The 24817-nt window shown below is 40.5% G+C and overlaps 1 protein-coding gene across 1 annotated transcript; it reads left to right on the top strand.

Moving 5' to 3' along the window:
- Nucleotides 1-4156: 4156 nt before the first annotated feature.
- On the top strand, nucleotides 4157-24310 carry LOC134574803 (pulmonary surfactant-associated protein D-like). Its single transcript, XM_063433871.1, has 4 exons — nucleotides 4157-4226; nucleotides 19992-20108; nucleotides 23544-23618; nucleotides 23925-24310. The coding sequence occupies exons 1-4, from the start codon at nucleotides 4157-4159 to the stop codon at nucleotides 24302-24304; spliced, it is 642 nt and encodes a 213-aa protein (XP_063289941.1). The 3' UTR covers nucleotides 24305-24310.
- The last annotated feature ends 507 nt before the right edge of the window (nucleotides 24311-24817 follow it).

The following is a 24817-nucleotide window of genomic DNA, read 5'->3' as shown; positions in this document are numbered from 1 at the left end:
ACGTACTTCGCGACCCTACATAGGACCCTGAGAGAATACGTGTGGTCAGGGAAAAAGCCCAGGCTCAAATTCTCTCAACTCACCCAGCCGAAGGAGCGGGGAGGCATGGCACTGCCAGACTTCCACCTCTACTATCAAGCATGCCATCTCCTAAGAGTAGTGGAATGGTCTAAACCCAACGTCCACAAACAATGGAAGGTCGTGGAGGAAGCGGACCTACAGATCCCCATAACACTGGCCCCATGGCTTCCTAGAAAGGGAAGAGCCGAGACACCCATATATGTGGGGAACACCCTCCAAGTATGGTACGGTATAGCGGACAGAGCGGGGCTGGCCCCGTTTCCATCCCCCCTGCTGCCCTTGACACACAACGCGGACTTCCCTCCGGGACTCGACCCGCTCATTCTCAGGAACATCATCCCTGACCGACTACCTAGGCTCCACCACCTCCTCACACCATCAGGCCGGAAGACCCTCCCAGACCTCATAGTTGACCGACCCCCAACATTCTCACAGACATTCACACACGCACAACTGACGAGCTACTTCCAGACCCTGCCACAAGGTAGTGCACTGCGCCGCGCCCCCACGGAGTTCGAACGCCTGTGCCTTGACCCAGACCCACTCCCGCACGGGATATCCAAACTCTACAGCCTACTACAAGACCAGATCCCTATAGAAACCCCTAGATTTAAAGGAAAATGGGAAACGGCCCTAAACCAGACGTTTAGCGACGAGGACTGGGATAAAATTTGCACTTTGACACACCACTGTGCGGCCTTCAGCAGACACCAGGAGGCCGCATATAAACTGCTCACGCAATGGTACCGCACCCCAGACTTACTACACAACATATATCCAACACACACCGCACACTGTTGGCGATGTGGGACAGGAACGGGGTCACACCTACACATCTGGTGGTCGTGCGAGAAGATACAACCCTTCTGGAAAGGGATCTACAAAATGATACAAACATTTTCTGACCTCCCCCCACCCTTTGAACCAGCAGCACTGCTTCTACACCACACTACGCTACCTAGCAACATATATAAACGATCAATGACTATTAGGATATTGAACATCGCCAAACTCCTCATCCCCCTACACTGGAGAGACACCGAGGCCCCTACCCTTAGGGAATGGTTCCCGAAAATGGAAGATCTCAGGGTGACTGAAGACCTACACATGGCGGCCACAGACAGGACACAACGATACCTAGATACATGGACTCACTGGATTCTGACGATGACTGGAGACAAACTCCGGGACATACTGGGAGAGACAAGATAATATTATGACCCCAGACCTCTGAAAACCAGGACAGATAGCCCTAGTCGAGTACACACAGGGGATCCATACTGATCCCCCGAACCACGTTAGAAGACCCCATGGAGAACCCGCCCCCCCCCCCGCTCCCCTCCCCCCTCTTCCCACCCCTCCCAGCACTGACAGACACCTGACTGACCGATGGGTGGCACTAAGCCCGTGCCTACGCCCATCCATGCTTCATAAGCACTGAAAGCTGACACATCGAGACCGAACGCATAGACGCGACCAAAACTGACTGAGACCTCTAGAGAGGCACATCAGGACCAGCAGTCCCGGGATGAGGTACTCTACACTCAAAGATTGTGACCTGGAGTATACCATGATGGGAAACAAGTAACCACAAAGGCCAAAGAGCACTCACCCGAAACACCCCAAAGGTTAGACCCACGGGTCCTACCTTGACATATGCTCTGAGATGCCCTTACCACCCGCAGGCCCCATCTTCCAGGCACTAAGCACCTGGGGCAATGACTTTGATGCCACCCGACTGCTAGCTAAGGAGACAAAGGTATCTAGGTTTAACGTACTGAAGGGGACCTGCGCGTCCCAGCGCGATCAAGCGCATGGTAGGAACGATTGACCTGCGAGTCCACTATTTCTATCTCTTCAATATGAGAAAGGGAAGGTTGAGATACTCAAAATCTCAAGTTCGACTGGGGTCTCACTCAGTCACATGTTACCAAATGTTCAAACAACGTTATATGTTATATGTTGCCAACTTATCTCAATGTAACAGCTTACCAGCGACATTGCTGGGAATTGGACGGCCAAACTGTTAGGTGACCTTTTCACGTCTGTTACGGAAGCAGACAACAGAAGACCGTAATACCTACTAAGCATCCACCCACGCAAACCATAACCGAACAACAGGGCGCGGTAGCCGATAATGCTTGATTGTTTAAAATTTTAAATGATATGTATAACTTTGTGGAACCCCACTATGTTCAAACCTCTACGTTCCTTTTTCTCTTCTGTAACCCCGGTTTCCGAAATCATTAACTAAAAAGAAATAAAAACGAAATTAAACAAAAAAAAAAAAGCCCTGCTGCAAAAAGCATTTGAATTTGTTACGACAAAGTATCACTGTTGCTCAGCACATGAAAAGTGCTGCCCTGGATTGTGCTGAGTCGCAGACATGCTTGGCATTCCTGTTCTGTTTTGTTGAGTATAACTGCGTATTAAAGCATGGATGTATATTTATTTTTTCTAAACACGTCTTTTTTTATATATATATATATATATATATACAGGAAATCTTTTTCATTGTTTCAAGCATCATTAGTCACGATAGGCAAATTTTCAATATTTCTTTTTTGTTTTATCTACTTCAAATTTATATTTATATGTAAAAAATGTTAAGTATCCTTTGATGATTTTTGAAATAATTAACATCGGGGGGCGTAGCCAAACGATGGAACTGAACTTGAGAGAAGCTCCTAAGGTTCGAGCGGCAAGGAGAGAAATATAAATTGTTATACTGAGCAATACCTACCTTAACAGAGATACCCTACCTGCCTGATGTTGCAGAGGCAAAAGTCCAAGTCCGCAAAAGCGGAATGGGCTTCCTTTTTTCTCACCAGAGCCGCAGCTTCAAAAACCCGCGAAGGTCTCGGCGTGAACCAAGATGGCGGCTGAGTAACCTCGAGGGAAGCATCCCCATCCCCTTCTGCCTCCCAAGCTTGCTCTTGCACGAGAGACCATTTACAGCTCCAGCTACAAGACTTATAACGGCTGAACTTACTACCACCATTCAAGCAACTATGTCTGCCCAAACGTTATCTGCAGAACTCCACAAAGATATTAAAGAGATTGGGAAAAAAACATTACGCCTTGAACAGAAGATGGATGAATTTGCAGACACCCAGCCAAGCTATTGATCCATGACAGGGGACTATCGTTTCAGTGAACTTTCTTGAAGACAGTCTGCAAAGCTTAAAGATTAGGACATTCCATTACCAACTGTACAAACCACCAAGCACGCAAAGATCCCATGGATGTCGCCAGAATGGGAAACCCCACAACTATAAGGTTCACACGGGTATCTTATGAGTAACTCTGTGTGCACACTTTATGATATTGTATGGAATGCTGTTAGATATGCCCATTAGCAGCGTACTTTATGAACTCTATAAACATCTCAGTAATACAAACAGGCGATAAGGAACAAAAAATAAAACGTTTTGCAGATATAAATTAACTCTTACTAATCCTGAAACTTCTATTCCCCAGGTAATGGAATGCATAGAAAATTTTAGTCGCTTTTCAAACTATAAAATAAATTGACAAAATAATAACCACAAATATTATATAGGAACCTAACTCAGGATCAGGTAAAATTACTTAAATTAACACATAAATATAATTGGGATTTACAAACAATAAAATACCTTGGAATTATAATAAACATTGACATAGAATCTTGGGTAAATATAAATTATATGAGTTTACTTAAAGGGACACTCCAGGCACCCAAACCACTTCTGCCTATTGGAGTGGTCTGGGTGCCAACTCCCACTACCCTTAACCCTGCAAGTGTAATTATGGTAGTTTTCATAAACTGCAATATTTACCTTGAAGGGTTAAGTCTTCCTAGACAGCCACTAGAGGACACTCATCATAGAACATCAAAAGTGTGTTATAATGTCGCTGGACGTCCTCACGCTATGTGAGGACCTCCAGCGTCGCTGAAATCCCCATAGGAAAGCATTGAAAGCATTATTCAATGCTTTCCTTAGGGGAGGTCTAATGTGCGGGCATTGCCACCCATACGCATTAGGTCTTCCCCGCCACGGGCCGCGTATGCTCAATAGGTCTCCCCCGCTGGATGACGTCGGCGTCGGAGGAGCGTGGGCAGACCCTGACCCAGCGCCGAAGGGCATCGGAGCTGGATACAGGTAAGTCACTGAAGGGGTTTCAAGCAACATGGGATGGGGGGTGGGAGGGAGAAGGGAGAAGGGATCTGCAGTGCCAGGAAAACGGCTTGTTTTCCTGGTACTGTAGAGTCCCTTTAAAGACCTTAAAGATCAGGTCAGAAAATGGGAAAAATCAACACTTTCTTTGATGGGTAGAAGAAATACAATAAAGGCATATTTAATGCCTGAAACTTGAATATCTATTTCGTACGATCCCAATTAGAGTACTGAACAAGATTTTAGATTTGTTTGATTTGTTCTATTCTTTTGTGTGGTCCAATAAAAAAAATCAAGAATGAATAGAAAGATAATGACTACACACTCAAAAGAAGGTGGAATGTCCTTCCCTAACATTCAGTTGATCCACAATACATGTTCTCCAATTATTTAGTATGGGGTAACATGAAATCTAGAGAGAAAACATGGCATACGATGGAGAAAGAACAGTGTGCAGGAATAGATCCCTATTTCCTTTTCTGGCTTGACAAAAAAAAAAGTATAGGAACCTGAAAATAGATAATTGGATAATTCTACAAATGTTTAAATCAATCGATCCGATTAAAAAAAAAATATTTCTTAATCAAAACCAAGTTTTGGGTAAAGCTCCATTGGACATAGTTAAACTATATATAAGAGACCTCGACCTAACCAGATGGTTAGGAGAAAACATTAAAAATTGGTTTACTAGGATTTAATACTTCTCCTAACACCTTTTATGATTTGCAACATAAATATGATCTCCCTAACAATGAAAAATTCACATACTTAAAGGACCACTCTAGGCACCCAGACCACTTCAGCTTAATGAGGTGGTCTGGGTGCCAGGTCCCTCTAGGATTAACCCTTTTTTTTATACTGAGGGTTAATCCAGCCTCTCATTGACAGCCGCTAGAGGCGCTTGCGTGCTTCTCACTGTGAAAATCACAGTGAGAGCACGCAAGCGTCCATAGGAAAGCATTGCATGCGCATTCAGCCGATGACATCGCAAGGAAGGAGGAGAGGAGGAGAAAAGCTCCCCGCCCGGCGCTGGAGAAAGAGGTAAGTTTAACCCCTTCCTCCCCCAAGAGCCCGGCGGGAGTGGGTCCCTGAGGGTGGGGGCACCCTCAGGGCACTCTAGTGCCAGGAAAACAAGTATGTTTTCCTGGCACTAGAGTTGTCCTTTAAGAATTGTTAATTTCCTTAAAACAATACAAACAATAGATCAGTCTCCCTTAGACTTGATCATATATGGTTCACAACTTCCAAAATCTTCAAGAATTAGACAGATTATAATTAAATCTGCACCAGAATCTAAAATAAACTCCATCTTAAAGTGGGAAGAAGATCTAGATAATATATTCCCGCGCCATCTATGGACGGAGTCCTTTCAAAATCGGTACACTGTATAAATATTCTCGAAAACTTTTACAAAATGTTAAATCGATGGTATTTAGTCCCTTCTAGACTACAGTTGCAAGAAAAAGTATGTGAACTATTTGGAATGATATGGATTTCTGCACAAATTGGTCATAAAATGTGATCTGATCATCATCTAAGTCGCAACAATAGACAATCACAGTCTGCTTAAACTAATAACACAAAGAATGAAATGTTGCCATGTTTTTATTGAACACATCATGTAAACATTCACAGTGCAGGTGGAAAAAGTATGTGAACCCTTGGATTTAATAACTGGTTGAACCTCCTTTGGCAGCAATAACTTCAACCAAACGTTTCCTGTAGTTGCAGATCAGACGTGCACAACGGTCAGGAGTAATTCTTGACCATTCCTCTTTACAGAACTGTTTCAGTTCAGCAATATTCTTGGGATGTCTGGTGTGAATCACTTTCTTGAGGTCATGCCACAGCATCTCGATTGGGTTGAGGTCAGGACTCTGACTGGGCCACTTCAGAAGGCATATTTTCTTCTGTTTAAGCCATTCTGTTGTTGATTTACTTCTATGCTTTGGGTCATTGTCCTGTTGCAACACCCATCTTCTGTTGAGCTTCAGCTGGTAGACAGATGGCCTTAAGTTCTCCTGCAAACTTGGGAATTCATTTTTCCTTCGATGATAGCAATCCGTCCATGCCCTAACGCAGCAAAGCAGCCCCAAACCATGATGCCCCCATCACCATACTTCACAGTTGGGATGAGGTTTTGATGTTGGTGTTCTGTGCCTCTTTTTCGCCACACATAGTGTTGTGTGTTTCTTCCAAACAACTCAACTTTTGTTTCATCTGTCCACAGAATATTTTGCCAGTACTGCTGTGGAACATGCAGGTGCTCTTGTACAAACTGTAAACATGCAGCAATGTTTTGTTTAGACAGCAGTGGCTTCCTCTGTGGTATCCTCCCATGAAATCCATTCTTGTTTAGTGTTTTACGTATTGTAGATTCGCTAACAGGGATGTTAGCATTTGCCAGTGACTTTTGTAAGTCTTTAGCTGACACTCTAGGATTCTTCTTCACCTCATTGAGCAGTATGCGCTGTGCTCTTGCAGTCATCTTTACAGGACGGCCACTCCTAGGGAGAGTAGCAGCAGTGCTGAACTTTCTCCATTTATAGACAATTTGTCTTACCGTGGACTGATGAACAGCAAGGCTTTTGGAGATACTTTTATAACCCTTTCCAGCTTTATGCAAGTCAACAATTATTAATCGTAGGTCTTCTGAGAGCTCTTTTGTGCGAGGCATCATTCACATCAGGCAATGCTTCTTGTGAAAAGCAAACCCAGAACTGGTGTGTTTTTTATAGGGCAGGGCAGCTGTAACCAACACCTCCAATCTCATCTCATTGATTGGACTCCAGTTGGCTGACATTTCACTCCAATTAGCTCTTGGAGATGTCATTAGTCTAGGGGTTCACATACTTTTTCCACCTGCACTGTGAATGTTTACATGGTGTGTTCAATAAAAACATGGCAACATTTTATTCTTTGTGTGTTATTAGTTTAAGCAGACTGTGATTGTCTATTGTGACTTAGATGATGATCAGATCACATTTTATGACCAATTTGTGCAGAAATCCATATCATTCCAAAGGGTTCACATACTTTTTCTTGCAACTGTATGTAAATTTAACTCCCAATATACTAATCGATGTTGGAGATGCGATAGCGGAATTGGAACACTAAAACATATATGGTGGGACTGTTTAAAACCAAGTCAGATTAAGGAATTTGTGTTAAATCTTTGTAAAGACTTAGTTTTAAAGTTACCAGAACTCACCCCGGAGAGTTTTCTTTTCCATCTGAAAATCAACGGTTTAAAGAAATGTGAAAAATTCTTATTAATAAATATATTCATGGCAACAAAGATTTGTATCTCAAGACACGGGAAGAGTACTAACATTCCTTCCACAATTGAAATTTTGACTCAAATTAATTTTCAAGGAGTTATGGGAAAAGCATTTTATTTTAATAATGGCAATATCTTGAAATATAACACAATTTGGTCCAAATGGTTTGACTATTACAATAGGGCAATTTGACTTTAAACTAGAAGATGTTAATAAGTCAGATTATATGTGGACACGTCTGAATACTCACAGTATTACCAATTATTTTACAAAGGCATAGCGATCCCTTTCCCCTCTCAGGCATCCCCAGCGCTCTATCCAAACTTGTAAAGCATAGAATACACCATACCCATGACATCTTTTGTATGTTAACTATTGTATGTTGATCTTATTTTTATGTAAGTTTACGGCAATGTGAAATATAACGTAATGACATCAAGTATAAATTTCCTTGGTTAAATGAGATTGAAGGATATTTTAAAGTACTGTAAATTTTAATGTGCGAGAAATTTAAAAAAAATTCTGGGCTCCTTCTCTCTTTTTTCCTTAGCATTGCCAATATTTGTATGTAAATACAGTTTGTCCAACGTTAGAAAGTGCAAGAATGTCTATGGAATTTTATGAAATATTACTATCAAACTTTGATATTTCTGATTGTACTTGTCATATATTTAAACTTAATAAAAAATATTTATACAAAAAAAAAAAAAAAAACAATTACCTGGAAAGGTGAAGTTAATTTTAATGAATTAGCAAAAGTGGAAAGTAAGTGGATTTTTATTATGGACACCCTCACACCAACAGGGCTAAATTTAGATTTAGAAATTTCACAATTAGAGGGAATATTTTTGTTTATATCGTTCTTATATTTTTAGTTAGCATATCCCTTAGTTTACCTAGGGTGTGTTTTTATACATTTTTATTAGATTTTTAAGTGTATGCCTATGTTTATTAGGATCATACACTTTGTATTATTTTTTATTTATAAAATATTTTACCAGGAAAGATACATTGACATTTCTCTCGTTTTCAAGTATGTCCTGGGACCACAAAACATTGCATTGTATATCTTTTTATATATCCTATTTCCACTTTCTTATATTCCTTAGATCATCTATAGTTTTTTTTACATTATATATATTTTTATGTGAATGCCAATGCTTGTTAAGTATTATATATTTTAATTTAGATTTTTAATGATATCCTTTTATCTACTTATAGTAGGCTGTCTATATATGTTACATTGCCCTTATCCTTATCATTGTATAGACTAATTTGCCCTTATATAAGATGGTGGATTATACCACCGATATGTGTACAAACTGCAGAAACTGTATTGCAATTGGCAAAATGAACGGAATTTTGAAAAATCAGTTTTCGGAAGTGATGTCACTATTGGACATCATGTGACACCACAACCTGGAAATGTGTTCCACCGTTGTTTATGGATATGATGTCATCAGAAATGGATGGAAATGACTAATTGCCGTTAGTAAAACTATCTGCAGCTGTATGGGAGGTATATAAGGAGTCATTGATTCACTTTGAAAATCAGCACTGGAGGAAGGGTTTAGGCCAGGGGTAGGCAACCTTCGGCTCTACAGATGTTGTGGACTACATCTCCCTTGATGCTTTGCCAGCAATATGGCTGTAAAAGCATTATGGGAGATGTAGTCCAAAACATCTGTAGAGCCGAAGGTTGCCTACCCCTGGTTTAGGCGATAGCCAAAACGTGTATGCTGTTCACTTTCTTACATACCTGTTTTTATATTGTATTCTTTATATTGTACTCTTAGGGTTACTTCATAGATGGTGCTTGATTTTGGTTTTTACCTCTAACACCATTCTTATAGTACCCATTTATTTGCTGCAGAGGGATTTAGATAGACTGGGGGACTGGGCACTCAAATGGAAGATAAAATGTAATGTTGAAAAATGCAAAGTTATGCACTTCGGCGTAAAAAATACACAAGCAACGTATACCCTTAATGGAAGCAAATTAGGGATAACAACACACGAAAAGGACTTGGGATAGACAACAAACTATGCTACCATGTGAAATGTCATTCATTCTCGAGAGAGGATATAATTGTGCCTCTTTATAAATCACTGGTAAGACCACATATTGAATATGCTGTGCAATTTTGGGCACCTGTTCTAAAGAAGGATATTATGGCACTAGAAAAGGTGTAGAGGCAGTCTACAAAATTAATAAAAGGAATGGAACATATCAGCTATGAAGAAAGGTTAACACATTTAAACCTATTTAGTTTAGAAAAACATTACCTGACAGGGGATATGATAACATTATACAAATATATTTGGGGCCAATACAAACCATTGTGTGGAAATCTATTCAAAAAACGGACTTTACATAGGATACGAGGTCATGCGTTTAGACTGGAAGAAAGAAGATTTCATCTAAGGCAAAGGAAAGTGTTTTTTTTTACTGTACGAACTATAAAGATGTGGAATTCTCTGCCTAAAGAAGTGGTTTTATCAGAGTCCATACAGATGTTCAAACAGCTACTAGATGCATACTTGCAAAAACAGAATATTCAAGGATATAATCTTTCAATGTAGGGTAATAACTGCTTGATCCAAGGATAAACCTGACTGCCGTTCTGGGGTCAAGAAGGAATTTTTTTCCTAGCTTGTTGCAAAATTGGAAGTGCTTCAAACTGTTTTTTTTTTTGCCTTCTTTTGGATCAACAGCAAAAAACAAATGTGAGGAAGGCTGAACTTGATGGACGCAAGTCTATTTTTAGCTATGTAACTATGTAATTTACTATTATGTTTAAATAAATATTTTTTCCTGGACTGCTTGGTTCCGTTCCTGTGTTTCATCCTGATAATTGGATCGTTTGGCCAGTATTGGCACCCCATTGGGCATATTATACAACATTATAATTATATTTATATCATATTATCAACATTAGTTTTACAGGTCACACTATGGTTCTCTGTTTCCATTTATAGGTTTTCCAAATCATATTTGTGATATAAAAACTACTCAATTTGCTGGAATTATTACCATTTTTTTTTTATTAATTTAAACTTTATATGTAGTGGGTCACAGCTAGTATATTTGCTTTATTCTGATTTATAAATTATAAAATTATTTATTTTCTAAAGTGAGAATTCAAGATAAATTCACTTTGAAATCACCTTGAATTCTCATGTAAGTAAATAACCCTGTGAGTGAATTTTACCCTTTGGACATCTCTCTTAGCAAATGCATAAATTATTTTTCCTAAATCAAAGTTCCTCATACTTCATTTTCTATGGATAGCATTGATAGCCCATAAAGTCTTTGTTGACCCATTGTGCTCAAGAGCCCTAAAGCACTTTAATTTGCTGAAGTACTTTATGTGTGAAGACTGTGTCCTCTTTTTTTTCATTTTACAAAAAGGGCAGATTTCAATACAAATTGGCACTTTTGTAAATTGTCAGATAAACATTCTGTTGCTTCCTGGTTGTTTAGCTCAACAGAGCTAACCTCAAGAGGCAGACAAGTGCTCAAAGGAAATTCAGCTGCATGGAAGTCTAGTTGGAAAGTCATAAAAAGTCTGGGCTGATTTAGAAGGGGAGGGCTGTATATCTTTAAATTGGAGGCACTTGGAAACTGTATATTGTTTCCAAAACCATTCTTTGCAGAACAACAAAGAATACAGTGTCAAACTTGAGGATTCATTGCATTCTTGATTATTTTCCTTTGTAAGCAGGATTTTAAAAAGTGCCTTCATTATATCTGTAGCAAAACAACAAGTGAATTGTTTCTCGATGCCCAAGTTGAGTGGAACGCAAAGTGGACATTCTGCATTGGGTTTTCCCTTGAATGGACAACATGGTACACAATAGGAACTATCTAGCTGTGGTGGTCCCGGGAAGTGTACTATTGATGGATCCATTTGGGACACTCATAGCTCTGAGAAAATCTTACAAAACATGCTGGGACTATTGTTACTACTATTGTCACAATTCTGATGATCTCAGCCAAGGAGGTGGGGTGGGGGTTGTCGCCATTTGCATCCCTAACCATTAAGCATCTCTTGATAGAGATGCATTATATGGCCAGAGGCGGCGTTCAAATTAGGTGATTTAGACTGTCGCCAAAGGCCTCGTGGACATTTAAAACGCCTTTGGGTGGATTGACTGGTCGGTTCCTTGGTCCGTGATCGCAGACTCAACACTAGGAGGTGCTTGCCCTGTATACTGCAATGTGTGGGGCTCCTCTTAGCAGTCTGCCCATGTGGAGAGGACCTAGCGTCTTCGGTCAACAGCTCTGCGTAGTGCAGAGCTGCAGACCATCTGATAGAGGTCTCGCAACCTTCCAGAGCATCGCCAATACGAGTTACTTTCTGGGTGCTCGTGAGACCTCTATCACATAGTCTACAGCTCCGCACCTGGCAGAGCTGCAGATCTGGCAAGCTGCCCATCAGACCACCAGGAAGTACACTGGACCTCTAGGGAATGTTTTACTGAAAAATAAGAAAAATGGTATTTAAATGTGGGGACGCGTGTCACTAAAACAGCCTCCCTACATTGTTACCAACACACACACACCCACCACACTGTCACCAATACACACACTACACCCCCACACTGCCCCCTCACACTGTCACCAACACACACACTACACCCCCACACTGCCCCCACACTATCACCATCAACCACACAAACACACACACACACACACACTGCCCCCCACACTGTCACCAACACACACTGCCCCCAACACTGTTACCAACACAGACACTGCCCTTTTGCACTGTCACCAACACACACACACTGACCTCCACACTGTCACAAACTGTCACAAACACACACACTGTTGCGCTTCCACACACTTCCCCCACACTGACACCCATAATGTCACCCTACCCCACAACGCCCCCACACTGTCACCTTCCCACATATGTCTCCCCCCCCACACACCAGCGGGTGTGAGTGTGTGTGGCATATTACAGTGCATGCAGTTCTCTGTGTGCAATGTACAGAGAATAGGTACATGTCAGTGTATCATATTGTTATATGTGTGAGGATGGCACACTGTGTACAGAGTATGGGTACATGCATGTGTGTGTCTGTCAATGAGAGTATGAGTGTGTCTGTCACTGACTGTGTGTTTGTCAGTGAGAGTGTGTCAAATTAGTTAGTGTGTGTCTGTGTATGTGGGTGTGTTTTTGTGGACATGTGTTTTAGTGGAGGGGATTTTCAGGGGGCGGGGACAGCATTCATCCTTGGACCCAGCATAGCGCATAATGGTCTACCATCTATGGCCAAGGGTGTCTTCTTCTCTCTAATGGGAATGTAGTTTTTCTTAACAAAACCAGTATCTATGAAATTCTCAGCTGCCCCGGAATCAACCAGGGCTAGTGTGTGCCCAGCTAAGCAATTGATTCCTATATGCAGAGAAACAGGGAGAAGCAATCGGTTAAGAGGCAATTTTGGGGACTTAGATATCACACCCAAGGCCAATCCCCTGTAAGGACTTAGGTGCGAGAGTTTTCCGGAAGCACAGGACATTCTTTTATCATATGGTCCTTCCTGCCACAGTACAAGTAAAGTCCCTCCTTTCTCCCATGCAATTTTACAGCATCAGAGAGTTTGGCAACCCCTAATTGCATGGGTTCCTCCTCTGATACCTTGAAGTTCTCAGAATTAGCAACTCTAGGAGTATTAAGTGTAACAAAACATCTATTCCTATTCTTGGTATAGAGTCTGTCACGAATCCTATTATCTATATCAATAAGATCAGGTCCTCTAATGAAATAGGAAGCTCCCTAGCCGCTACCTTATCCAATATAGTAACAAAACACCAAAAAATGGCAATCTACAATACAGAAATAATAGAGAGGGACATAGCGCAATATTGTCACAGAGAATAGAAATAAGTAGTATAGAGGATTGCACTCACAAACATAGTTTGATTGAAGGCATATCAAATATAATGGTGTGGAAACTTCAGGACTGGTTGGACATCAATTTCATGCATAGGAGGAAAAAGAGAAATAATAGTGCAGAGTATCCAAGTAAAAAAGTTACACGCTTTATTCACAAATACACTTACAAAATGGAAGTGTCAAACAGGCACATCAGGTTCAGATGGAATAACGAATCCCAATGGAAGAATCCAATGGAGCAGGAAAGCCAGATGTACAAATAAAATAAAATAAAAATGTAGAATAAAATCAGCAGTAAAATACTCTAAACACTGTACTGAACAAGCCCTACGCGTTTCGTTCAAAGTTGAACTTCCTCAGGGGCATCGAGCATAATACCGTCCATATGCAGGCATAAGATCTTAGTCCACAGTCTCCCTTTTTAAATCCGTCCGTTTTGGCGCGAAAACGCCAGCTTAATCGCTTACTTCCGGGTTCGGACTCCATACCACTTCCGGTTACGTCATGCGTTCCGGAGTTGCTGGCCAAGCCTCGCTTTGATTTCACTCACAGATGCGGAAGTGGCAGGGGGAAGAATTCCACTTCGTTCATACGTTCAAACACAAGTCCACATTATACAGAAAAACGGAAACAATATGCAGAATCAACAACATATCACATATGAATATTGATTGACAATAGAAACAACATTAAGAAAGCCTCCAACTGATACAGAAAATATAAGATAAAATAAAGTTACTCAAAAGAGGTATATATATAAATGACTTCAAGCAGCATGAAAAATAAATAAAGTTAGATAGGTGAATAAAGAAAAATAAGAAAGAATAATAATAAATAAATAGAAATAAATAGGGAAATAAAGAATTCTTCCATTGGGATTCGTTATTCCATCTGAACCTGATGTGTCTGTTTGACACTTCCATTTTGTAAGTGTATTTGTGAATAAAGCGTGTAACTTTTTTACTTGGATACTCTGCACTATTATTTCTCTTTTTCCTCCTATGCATGAAATTGATGTCCAACCAGTCCTGAAGTTTCCACACCATTATATTTGATATGCCTTCAATCAAACTATGTTTGTGAGTGCAATCCTCTATACTACTTATTTCTATTCTCTGTGACAATATTGCGCTATGTCCCTCTCTATTATTTCTGTATTGTAGATTGCCATTTTTTGGTGTTTTGTTGTTATTGCCTTGAGGATATAAGAGGAATCCGTTATCTACAATACAGCTAACTAAGGGTAATTTGTGTGTTTGTTTCACCTAATACCCACTAAGTGTGATTATATTATTGCCATTTATGTCCCATATATACAACTTATTCACTAGTACTCACATCTTGACAAAGACCGCTTGGGTCGAAACGTTGATCATTTTGCATCACATATAAAACTTGTTAAACAAATCCTCTGGAGTGCTCTCTTCAACATCTTTATTTATCCACGCTGTGCAGCACCGAGGTTCATCTCAACAAACTCTTAAAGGTAGAGTGCCTGACTTCCTTACGTTTTATATATATATACATATATATATAATTATATATAGATATACACACACACACACATATATATATATATATATATATATATGTGTGTGTATATCTATATATCTATATATATTTAAACATCATTTATGACATCATTAAGTGATTTTACTAATAACAATTTGAAGGACCTGCCTGACAACCCAGGCAGAAAGTCCAGAGAATTGAATTTGCAAGCCCTATAATTTGACCATGTAAACTTTCCAAAATACCATAAAACCTGTATATGGGGGGTAATGTTATATTTGTTGTATTCGTGAGACATTGCTGAGCACACATATTTGTATTTTATTGCAGTAAAAGCTAACCGTATTATGACATTTACAGTTAAAATGCCATGCAGAACTTTGAAAAATAAAAATTTCTTAATTTCTCAAACTTTTTAGATTTTATTCATATTGAATTATTTTTCATATATACATATTTGATGTGAAACGAAAGCACTGTTTCTCCTGAACAAAATAATATGTAATAAGTGTGATTGCACTTAATATGAATTACAGTTAAACAGCCATTTAGCACAAATTCCAGGTTTTATTTACATTTGGTTTTGGTCAGAACATGCACAATTGCCTCTGTTCCTAAGGGGATAAGAAGGTTGTGCAGGGAAAGCAAAAAAGTGGTGAACCAGTGCTGCTCTCCAAAAATGGTTCAACTACAACAAGAAAGAGTCGTCGCTGGCATTTTCTTCACCATGCACACGATGCACTACAATCCAGATGTTAAAATATAAGCGCCTAAGAATCAAGTGTCACAAAAGAATCAAGACTGTTGGAGAGTCGTTAATAACATAAACCATGCTTATTTTGTCACCCCATGTCTCCACTCCAAGACCTGGCAAGCCCAAGTCTGAGACCACCACTTAGCACAACAGGAACCATTGAAGAAGGTGGCCATGCATACTTAACCTGAGGCATCAGTGAAACTGAATGTCAAAGTTAAATGCCTTTTGTTTTAATTACATGGACAAAAAAAGAAAAACAAAATAAATGTATTAGTTGCTGATATTATCTTAATTAAATCTTTGCTAAAGAAACAAAATGCAATATAGGTACTGTATAAGCTGCATTTATTAAGACTTTAAAAATGTTCTTTCCATATCTCCAGTAAATATTGACTTTTGAAATAAAAGAGTTTTAAATATATATGTGCGTTTTTAAGCTAATAAAAATACTAAAGGAATGTTAAAACAAATATCTTGTCTGCAAGATAATGTGTTTTATTTGCATATCAGAATCATGCCAATTATTTATTTTCTCCAACAATAATCTAAAAAATCTGTCATTTTCATTGTTTCTCCAGAGTTTGTTTGCATTTTGCAATGCACTGCAGAATTATCATCTAATAATCTTTTCTTTGGAGGTAGCTAAGGAGTATATATTGATGTGCCTGTCCCATTTTTTTCAACGCTTTCACCAGCAAGCACATTTGAATCAAGGTAAAGGTAGAAGGTATTAATTGCTTTATGACTACTTTGATAGATGCATCATACACATTTTTGTATTTTTTTTTGTTATGCAGACTTTTTTCTTTATATATGTGCTTCTTTTAATGTTTTATTTATTTTTACATTTATATTTGTTTATAAATTTTAATCTATAGGTATTAAAGACTTGAAATATGAACCATTTTTGGATTCTCGGTTTCATTGCACTTACTGTGCCATTTGTAGCAGCCAGTAGCCAGATATGCCAAGATACAGAAAAAAATACATGTACTGTCATTACATGTGGATCAGCAGGAAAAGACGGGCTACCAGGAAAAGATGGGATCACAGGACCAAGGGGTGAAAAAGGCGAGCAAGGTAAACAGCTTAATTTATAATCATTATCTATGGAACACTGATTTAACCTCAGCCACATTTGTCACCAGCTAAACCCTTTTATAGTGGTTAGAAAATTGTTAAATTAATAATCACAAATTACAGCAAATACTGTTACATAGTTACATTGTTACATAGCTGAAAAGAGACCTGCGTCCATCAAGTTCAGCCTTCCTCACATATGTTTTTGCTGTTGATCCAAAGAAAGCAAAAAACCTAGTCTAAAGCGCTTCCAATTTTGCAACAAACTAGGAAAAAAATTCCTTCTTGACCCCAAAATGGCAGTCAGATATGTCCTTGGATCAATCAGCTATTACCCCACTAATTAGAAATTATATCCCTGTAATGTAACGGATCGACGGGCACCCCGACTGGGTACCTCCATTAAAGGATGCTCCTAGTGTTTCCTAAGGACTCCAAGCACTCTGGCAGACACCACAACCACCGAATCGGAGAAGCATATGAATGCTCTCAGGCGTATGAATGCTGTATACAGCCGAATAGGAACAACCATGCGAATAGGTTTACACTCCTAGCAGTCAAACTGGAACAGCATACAATAAATCCTCCCCCAATAATGAGACGACACTTCACTTTGAGGGTTAAGCAGGAACTCAAGATTTATTCACACACTGTCTTATAAAGGATTCTCCCATGCAAGGGAGGGATTTACAATACACCAATTACACAATGGTTACATCCCACAGATTCCCTCCCCTTAGCCTGAGAGGTAATCCAATTACACATACAGTTTAAAACATACTTTTTACCCAACTTTCATAACTCTAAAACCATACATCACATTCACATAAAAATTACATATTCACAATCAATCCATTCAGGGGAACAACATATTATAAAATGGCATGAATCAGACCAGGGGTTCAAAAGTTAGTAAAGTATCTTTTAAAAACCCCTGCCAGCATGACTTTCTGGCCCAGACCAGTTTCAGAGTCTTCTATCCTGGAGATAATTGAGAAGTAATTCAATTATCTCCCAGGACAGAGACAAGACTCCATTATGCACATGGTGAGCACAAAGCATTAAAATACTATAAAATACACAAAGTCACATTTTATACATAAAACACAGACATGTCACATATCCCCAGACAACTGGGATCTGAGCGCACAAAACTACCAAATAGCGCTCAGATCCTATTCACACAGTTCAATTGCCATGGAGCCGACGTCTTTAACTACATGAATGGGCTCCATGGCATAGCTATCTGGGTTAACACATTCACATAAAGTCAGATCCATAGTCCAAAGGCAAGAGGCGGGCAAGCAACCCCCTCAAGGACACGTGGTGAGGTCGGTTTCGCCACAGTTATGTTTTTGGAAGTATTTATCCAATTGTTGTTTAAACATCTGGATTGACTCTGATGAAACCACCTTTCCAGGCAGAGAAGTCCATATCCTTATTGCTCTTACTGTAAAAAAAACCCTTTTCTTTGCCTTAGATGAAATCTCCTTTCTTGCAGCCTAAATGCATGATCTCATGTACTATGTATAGCCCGGTTTATGAATAGATTTCCAGATAAAGGTTTGTACTGGCCCCGAATATATTTGTATAATGTTATCAAATCCCCATCTGAGGTGCTGTTGTTTCCAAACTAAAGATATCTACTTTTTTTAACCTTTCTTCATAACTAAAATGCTCCATTCCTTTTAACAATTTAGCTCATCTCTGCACTTTTTCTAGTGCCATGATATCCTTCTTTAGAACAGGTGCCCAAAATTGCACAGCATAATTAAGGTGTGGTCTTACCAGCGATTTATAAAGAGGCAAAATTATATTTTCATCCCGAGAATTTATGCCCCTATTTATACATGACAAAACCTTACTGGCCATAGCAACTGCAGATTGACATTGCATATTGTTACCTAATTTGCTGTCTATAACAATTCCCAAATCCATCTCATGCATGGTTCTCCCTAATTCACTACCATTTAGGGTGTGAGTTGCTTGTGTATTCTTGACCCTGAAGTGCATAACTTTGCATTTCTCTACATTAGATTTCATCTGCCATTTGAGTGCCCAGTACCCCAATTTATCCAAATCCCTCTGCAGCAAAGCAATGTCCAGCTCAGCTCACATTTTATTACTTTACAAAGTTTTGTGTCATTTGCAAACACTAAAATATGGCGTTCAATGCCTATTTCAAGAGCATTTATAATTTTGTTAAATAGAAGCGGTCCCAAATCAGAATCCTGAGGGACACCACTTACCACTTTTGCCCAGCTTGAAAATGTACCATTAATGACAACTCGTTGTACTCCTTCAGCCAATGTTCTACCCAACAACAAGAATATTCATCTAGACCAATTTATTTTAGTTTGAAGACTAACCTAGTGAGGAACCATATCAAATGCCTTGGCAAAATCCAAGTAGATCACATCCACTGCAGCAACCTGATCTATACTTTTACTTACTTCTTCATAGAATGCAATTAGGTTAGATTGACATGACCTATGTTTTATTAAACCATGCTGATTATTGCTAATAACAAAGTTCTTCGCAATGAATTTCTGAATATTATTCCTTAATAGCCCATCAAATATTCACAAAAGTTAAGCTTTTTGAACCCTTTTTAAATATAGGAACGACATCTACCTTCCTCCAGTACAATACCTGAAACAAAAGAATCTTGAAAAATTAAATACAGAGGTTCACTTATTTCCCCACTTAGCTCCTTAAGTACTCGTGGGTGAATACCGTCAGGCCCCAGAGCTTTATTTACATTAATTTTCTTTCACTGCTGTAGCACCTTTTCTCGAGTCATCCAATCGCAAGTTATCTGCAAGTATTTTGCTGCAATCATTTGCATATCTCTTGCCATAGGATCCTCATTAGTATATACTGAAGAAAAATAGTTATTTAACATGTCTGAGTCCCCATTAACTAACAGACCCATCTGTTTCCAGTGTACCTGCACTTACATTTTTTGATTTTTTTTTTAGAATTGATGTACTTGAAAAAAAAATTGAGCAACATAGTTCTGTATGTTCTGTATGTCTCACAGAGCATTGAACATATCATTTCACAGATTAACAGATACATGTTCACATTTTGCTATTAATGCTATTACATGTAAAATACTTGGTTTTGATTGATGGCATAAAGTGAGTTAAACAATGATAAGACATCAACTCATTATATTGGTATTAATTTGTGTTAATTTAAATATGTTTAGGACCAATTGGATTACAAGGAACCAAAGGACCTCCAGGAATTCCTGGACCTCCAGGACTAACAGGACAACAGGGATCACCAGGTCAAAAAGGAGAGAGAGGAGACAGCAGGGCTTCAGGTATGTGTAAAATGTAATTTTCCTAATAATAATCTTGTCATTTTCTCATGTTAATTGCATCAGATGGTGAAAGATGTACAAATTGTGTTTATTTCCACTTAAAGCAAACATGTATCCATAATATTGATAGCTGCTGTTATCTAGTATGCAAAAATAATTTTAAAAGTAAATAAAAAGTCATTTTTACCCTTGATATAAATTACAAATAATTCATGCTATGGATTTATCTTATTGTCCTTAATGTAATATAGACATCTAACATTAGAATGAAATATATGTGCTGCTACATATTTCCAGGTGCATAGTGGCATTTAAGACTAAAGAAAAAATTCCACAGAATCTCGACTTCATACTACCCTAATGCATAGGCGTGCGCAGCCTGTTGCATTAGGGTGTGCACCCTAAAGCACAAACACACGCCGTGTATATATGTATTTTTATATACACACACACACACACACACATATATATATATATATATACACATACACACACACAAATACAAGTATACGTAGGTGCAGTGTATGTGTGATTGTGAGCTGAGCTGTGCAGTGTGTGTGATTGTGAGCGGTGCAGCGTGTAAGGGGTGCAGTGTGTGTGATTGCGAGGGGTACAGTTTGTGTAATTGTGAGGGATTAAGTGTGTGTGTTGGGTACAGTGTGTATGATTGTGAGGGGTGCACTGTGTGGGCGACAGGGGTTAGGAGGGTGGAGGGGCAGCAACAGGGGTTGGGGGGGTAGAGAGACAGGAGGTGGGGGGGTGGAGGGGTGGAGGGGCAGTGACAGGAGGTAGCGGGGGTAGACGGTTAGTGACAGGGGTTTGGGGGGAGTAACAGGGGTTAGGGGTGGTAGAGGGGTAGTGACGGGTTAGGGGGATAGAGGGGTAATGACAGGGGTTGGGGATAGAGGGGTAATGACAGGGGATGGGGTAGAGGGGCAGTGACAGGGGGTGGGGGAGTGGATGGGCAGTAACAGGGGTTAAGGGGGTTGGAGAGGCAGTGACATGGGTTAGGGGGGTAAAGGGGCAGTGACAGGGGTTAGGGGGTAGAGTGGTGTGACAGGGGTTGGGGGGTAGAGGGGTAGTGACAGGGGTTGGGGGAGTGACAGGGGTTAGGGGGTAGAGGGGCAGTGAACGGGGTTGGGGTAGAGGGGTAGTGACAGGGGTTGGGGGGTAGAGACAGGAGTTAGGGGGGTAGAGGGGCAGTGACAGGGGTTGGGGGTGGAGAGGCAGTGACATGGGTTAGGGGAGTAGAGGGAAAGTGACAGGGGTTAAGGGGGTTGGAGAGGCAGTGACATGGGTTAGGGGGGTAAAGGGGCAGTGACAGGGGTTAGGGGGTAGAGTGGTGTGACAGGGGTTGGGGGGTAGAGGGGTAGTGACAGGGGTTGGGGTAGTGACAGGGGTTAGGGGGTAGAGGGGCAGTGAACGGGGTTGGGGTAGAGGGGTAGTGACAGGGGTTGGGGGGTAGAGACAGGAGTTAGGGGGGTAGAGGGGCAGTGACAGGGGTTGGGGGGTGGAGAGGCAGTGACATGGGTTAGGGGAGTAGAGGGAAAGTGACAGGGGTTAGGGGGTAGTGACAGGAGTTAGGGGATAGTGACAGGAGTTAGGGGGTAGTGACAGGAGTTAGGGGGGTAGTGACAGGGGTTAGGGGGGTAGTGACAGGGGTTGGGGGGGTAGTGACGGGGTTAGGGGGTAGTGACGGGGGTTAGGGGGGTAGAGGGGTAGTGACAGGGGTTAGGGGGTTAGAGGGGTAGTGACAGGGGTTAGCGGGGTAGTGACAGGGGTTAGGGAGGTAGAGGGGTAGTGACAGGGGTTAGAGGGGTAGTGAAAGGGGTTAGGGGTAGTGAAAGGGGTTAGAGGGGTAGTGACAGGGGTTAAGGGGGTAGTGACAGGGGTTAAGGGGGTAGTGACAGGGGTTAGGGGGTTAGAGGGGTAGTGACAGGGGTTGGGGGGTAGTGACAGGGGTTAGGGACAGGGGTTGGGGGGTAGTGACAGGGGTTAGGGACAGGGGTTAGAGGGGTAGTGGCAGGGGTTAGAGGGGTAGTGACAGGGGTTAGAGGGGTAGGGACAGGGGTTAGGGGGGGTGGGGGGCAGTGAGTGACAGGGGTTAGGGGGTTAGAGGGCTAGGGACAGGGGTTAGGGGGGTATGGGTGCAGAGGCAGGGTGGGGGGGAAGTGAGTGACAGGGGGCAGAGGGGGGTTTAAATACCTGCCCTGGTGGTCCAGTGGGCGCCCTCTCTCTTCAGTCTGCAGCTCCGCCGGGTGTGAGCTGCAGACCACATGGTGAGTCTCGCGATCTCCAGGCAGAGCGTTGCCGTGGCAACGCTCTGACAGGCTGGAGATCGCGAGATACTTCAGTCTGCAGCTCACTCCCAGCGGAGCTGCAGACTGAGGATCAGGTCAGACGGACAGGAGGGGCCTCTCACCCGGCGGCATTGTGTGCACGCCGCCGGCCCCCTCCTGTGTCGGGTCCTCGGTCATAGACCGAGGACCCGACATGTCAGTCTGCCCAGAGGCAGTGCAGCACGGAGGTGTGATTAGGGTGTGCCCAGGCACACCCGGCACACCCCATGCGCACGCCTATGCCCTAATGGCTTTATAGGTCATTAACCTCAGGAGGTTGGAAGATAAAGCCTTACATTACTCTACATAAACAATGTCTATGCATAATTCTACCTCCTCAGACAATTTTATTTTTAACAATTGTTATATTGTGTATAGAACACTTACAGTAATTCAGAATGGTTTTGAAAGATAAATTTTTTTCAGGGTGGCATACATTTACAAATTAGGGGATCAAATGCCTTTTCAGCTTCTAAATCTAAAGGTTATAGCTAATTTTATTAGAGCAGTATGTTGTCTCATATTGTTTGAAGCCAGTCTCCCGGGCATATAGTCAATTTGTTCATTAGACAAAATGAAGGGTGTGTATTACTTTTTATAGATTATGTCACAGAACGCTCATATTTAACATTTATGTAAGATTGTATTTGCAATTAATAAATATATGTTCTGTATCTGTCTACTCCACTCACTTTCTTTAATCTCTTGATTTACAGTATTATGTAATCTCACAAAATGTGTCCTTACAGGAAGGGCACATGTGTTTACTGTATTGTTGGTGTCATAAAAAAGTGCTTTTTCCTTTCTAAAATCAAATGATGTACTAAGCAACCCCTTTTACAAAACACATTTATTAGACTCTTCCCACTATCATTGTTGTACTTTGCACTCTGGTAAGTGATACCACTACTGTAACCACAAACAACTTGGACAATAATAATTATGATCTGCCTGTTCCTACCAGTGGGAAGTCACTAAAATTAAATGGGAACTTATTTTAGGTCCCAACACTGGGGCTACAAACCAATAACTTATAGTATCCAGATGTTTGTCATAATGTGAATTCATCACATGTTGATATTGGTTATCATTTTAGCTCTTGAAGCACTGGAACTTAAAGTAACCTCCATGGAACAACAGCTTCGATCTAAGTTAGAGGCTCAGAAGAAAGGTTAGTAGTCCAAATCTAAAACTTTAGCAAATGTATTGTACATTGTATTGTATTCACATATTCGGTATAATGGTTAAACAGTTTTTTTTTTTTTTTTTTAATTACAATTTTAGACATGTAGTCACTGATATATTCAACATTTCCCGGGACATTTTTAAACATTTTTATTATTAAATATTATTTCGGATTCTGAATAATCTATGATTCCAAGAAAAATCACAGAATGCTAGAAACATTTTAGTGCTGTGTAATATTATTTAATAAAGCAAAACAAATAAAGTTGATACATGTTTTATTTTCTTTAAGCCCTGGTCTTCTCTAAAGGAGCAAACAGTGGTGACAAAATCTATATTACAAATGGCCAGGAAGCAACTTACTATGATGGAAAAGCAATTTGCTCTTCAGCTGGAGGACAGCTTGCTTCACCAACGAATGCAGAAGAGAACCGAGCTGTACTAGCCGTGGCTTTACAAAATAAGAAGAATCCATTTCTTGGTATTAATGACATTCAGACTGAGGGAAGTTTTAGATACCCAAATGGAAGGATAATCAGCTACTCAAACTGGAAACCTGGTGAACCCAATAATGTCAAAGGGAATGAAGATTGTGTGGAAATGTATGACTCAGGATTATGGAATGATAAGAATTGTGGAGAAAAACGACTTATCATTTGTGAATTTTTTTAAAATTGTATTTTTTTTCTTTTGTTTTGTTTATAAAATTAAAATTTTTAGTATGATTAAAGATGATTAAATATAAAAGTAATGGAAATCAAACTTGAATAAAAAATAAATATATATATATATATATATATATATATATATATGGGAAGGCGGAGCTTGGAGTTGTGGGAGGGGATGATCCGGCCTATATAAATACAAACTTACCTCTATACCATGCCGACGTCGATTGGCCACTTCCGGTTCCTGGTTTCGCCAGGACAGTCTCCTTTGTGCTTTCCAGGCCTGTCACAAGCCAGGACACTTACCAGGCATCTAGCAGGACCTCCATCCACAGAATGCCGGCACCAAGCGTCTACCGCTCGGGCACGGTATCACACACTATACCACTACATTCCCGGTACAGCTTTCCGAACTTCCGGGTCAGTAGACGAGCTCCTGGAAACTGAGTGAAAACTAAACGAAACGCTCTAACACACGAACCAAACTTATATGAACGGGAAATCATACGAATGCACG

Source organism: Pelobates fuscus, chromosome 10, assembly GCF_036172605.1.
Source record: "Pelobates fuscus isolate aPelFus1 chromosome 10, aPelFus1.pri, whole genome shotgun sequence".
Classification (NCBI taxonomy): Eukaryota; Metazoa; Chordata; class Amphibia; order Anura; family Pelobatidae; genus Pelobates; species Pelobates fuscus.
This window is presented reverse-complemented; position numbering and strand designations above follow the sequence as displayed.

Coding starts and splice junctions, on each gene's coding strand:
- LOC134574803 (XM_063433871.1), top strand. CDS start 4,157: ATGACGTCGGCGTCGGAGGAGCGTGGGCAGACCCTGACCCAGCGCCGA. Junction 20,109..23,543: donor AGGAGACAGCAGGGCTTCAG/GTATGTGTAAAA, acceptor TTATCATTTTAG/CTCTTGAAGCACTGGAACTT. Junction 23,619..23,924: donor GTTAGAGGCTCAGAAGAAAG/GTTAGTAGTCCA, acceptor ATTTTCTTTAAG/CCCTGGTCTTCTCTAAAGGA.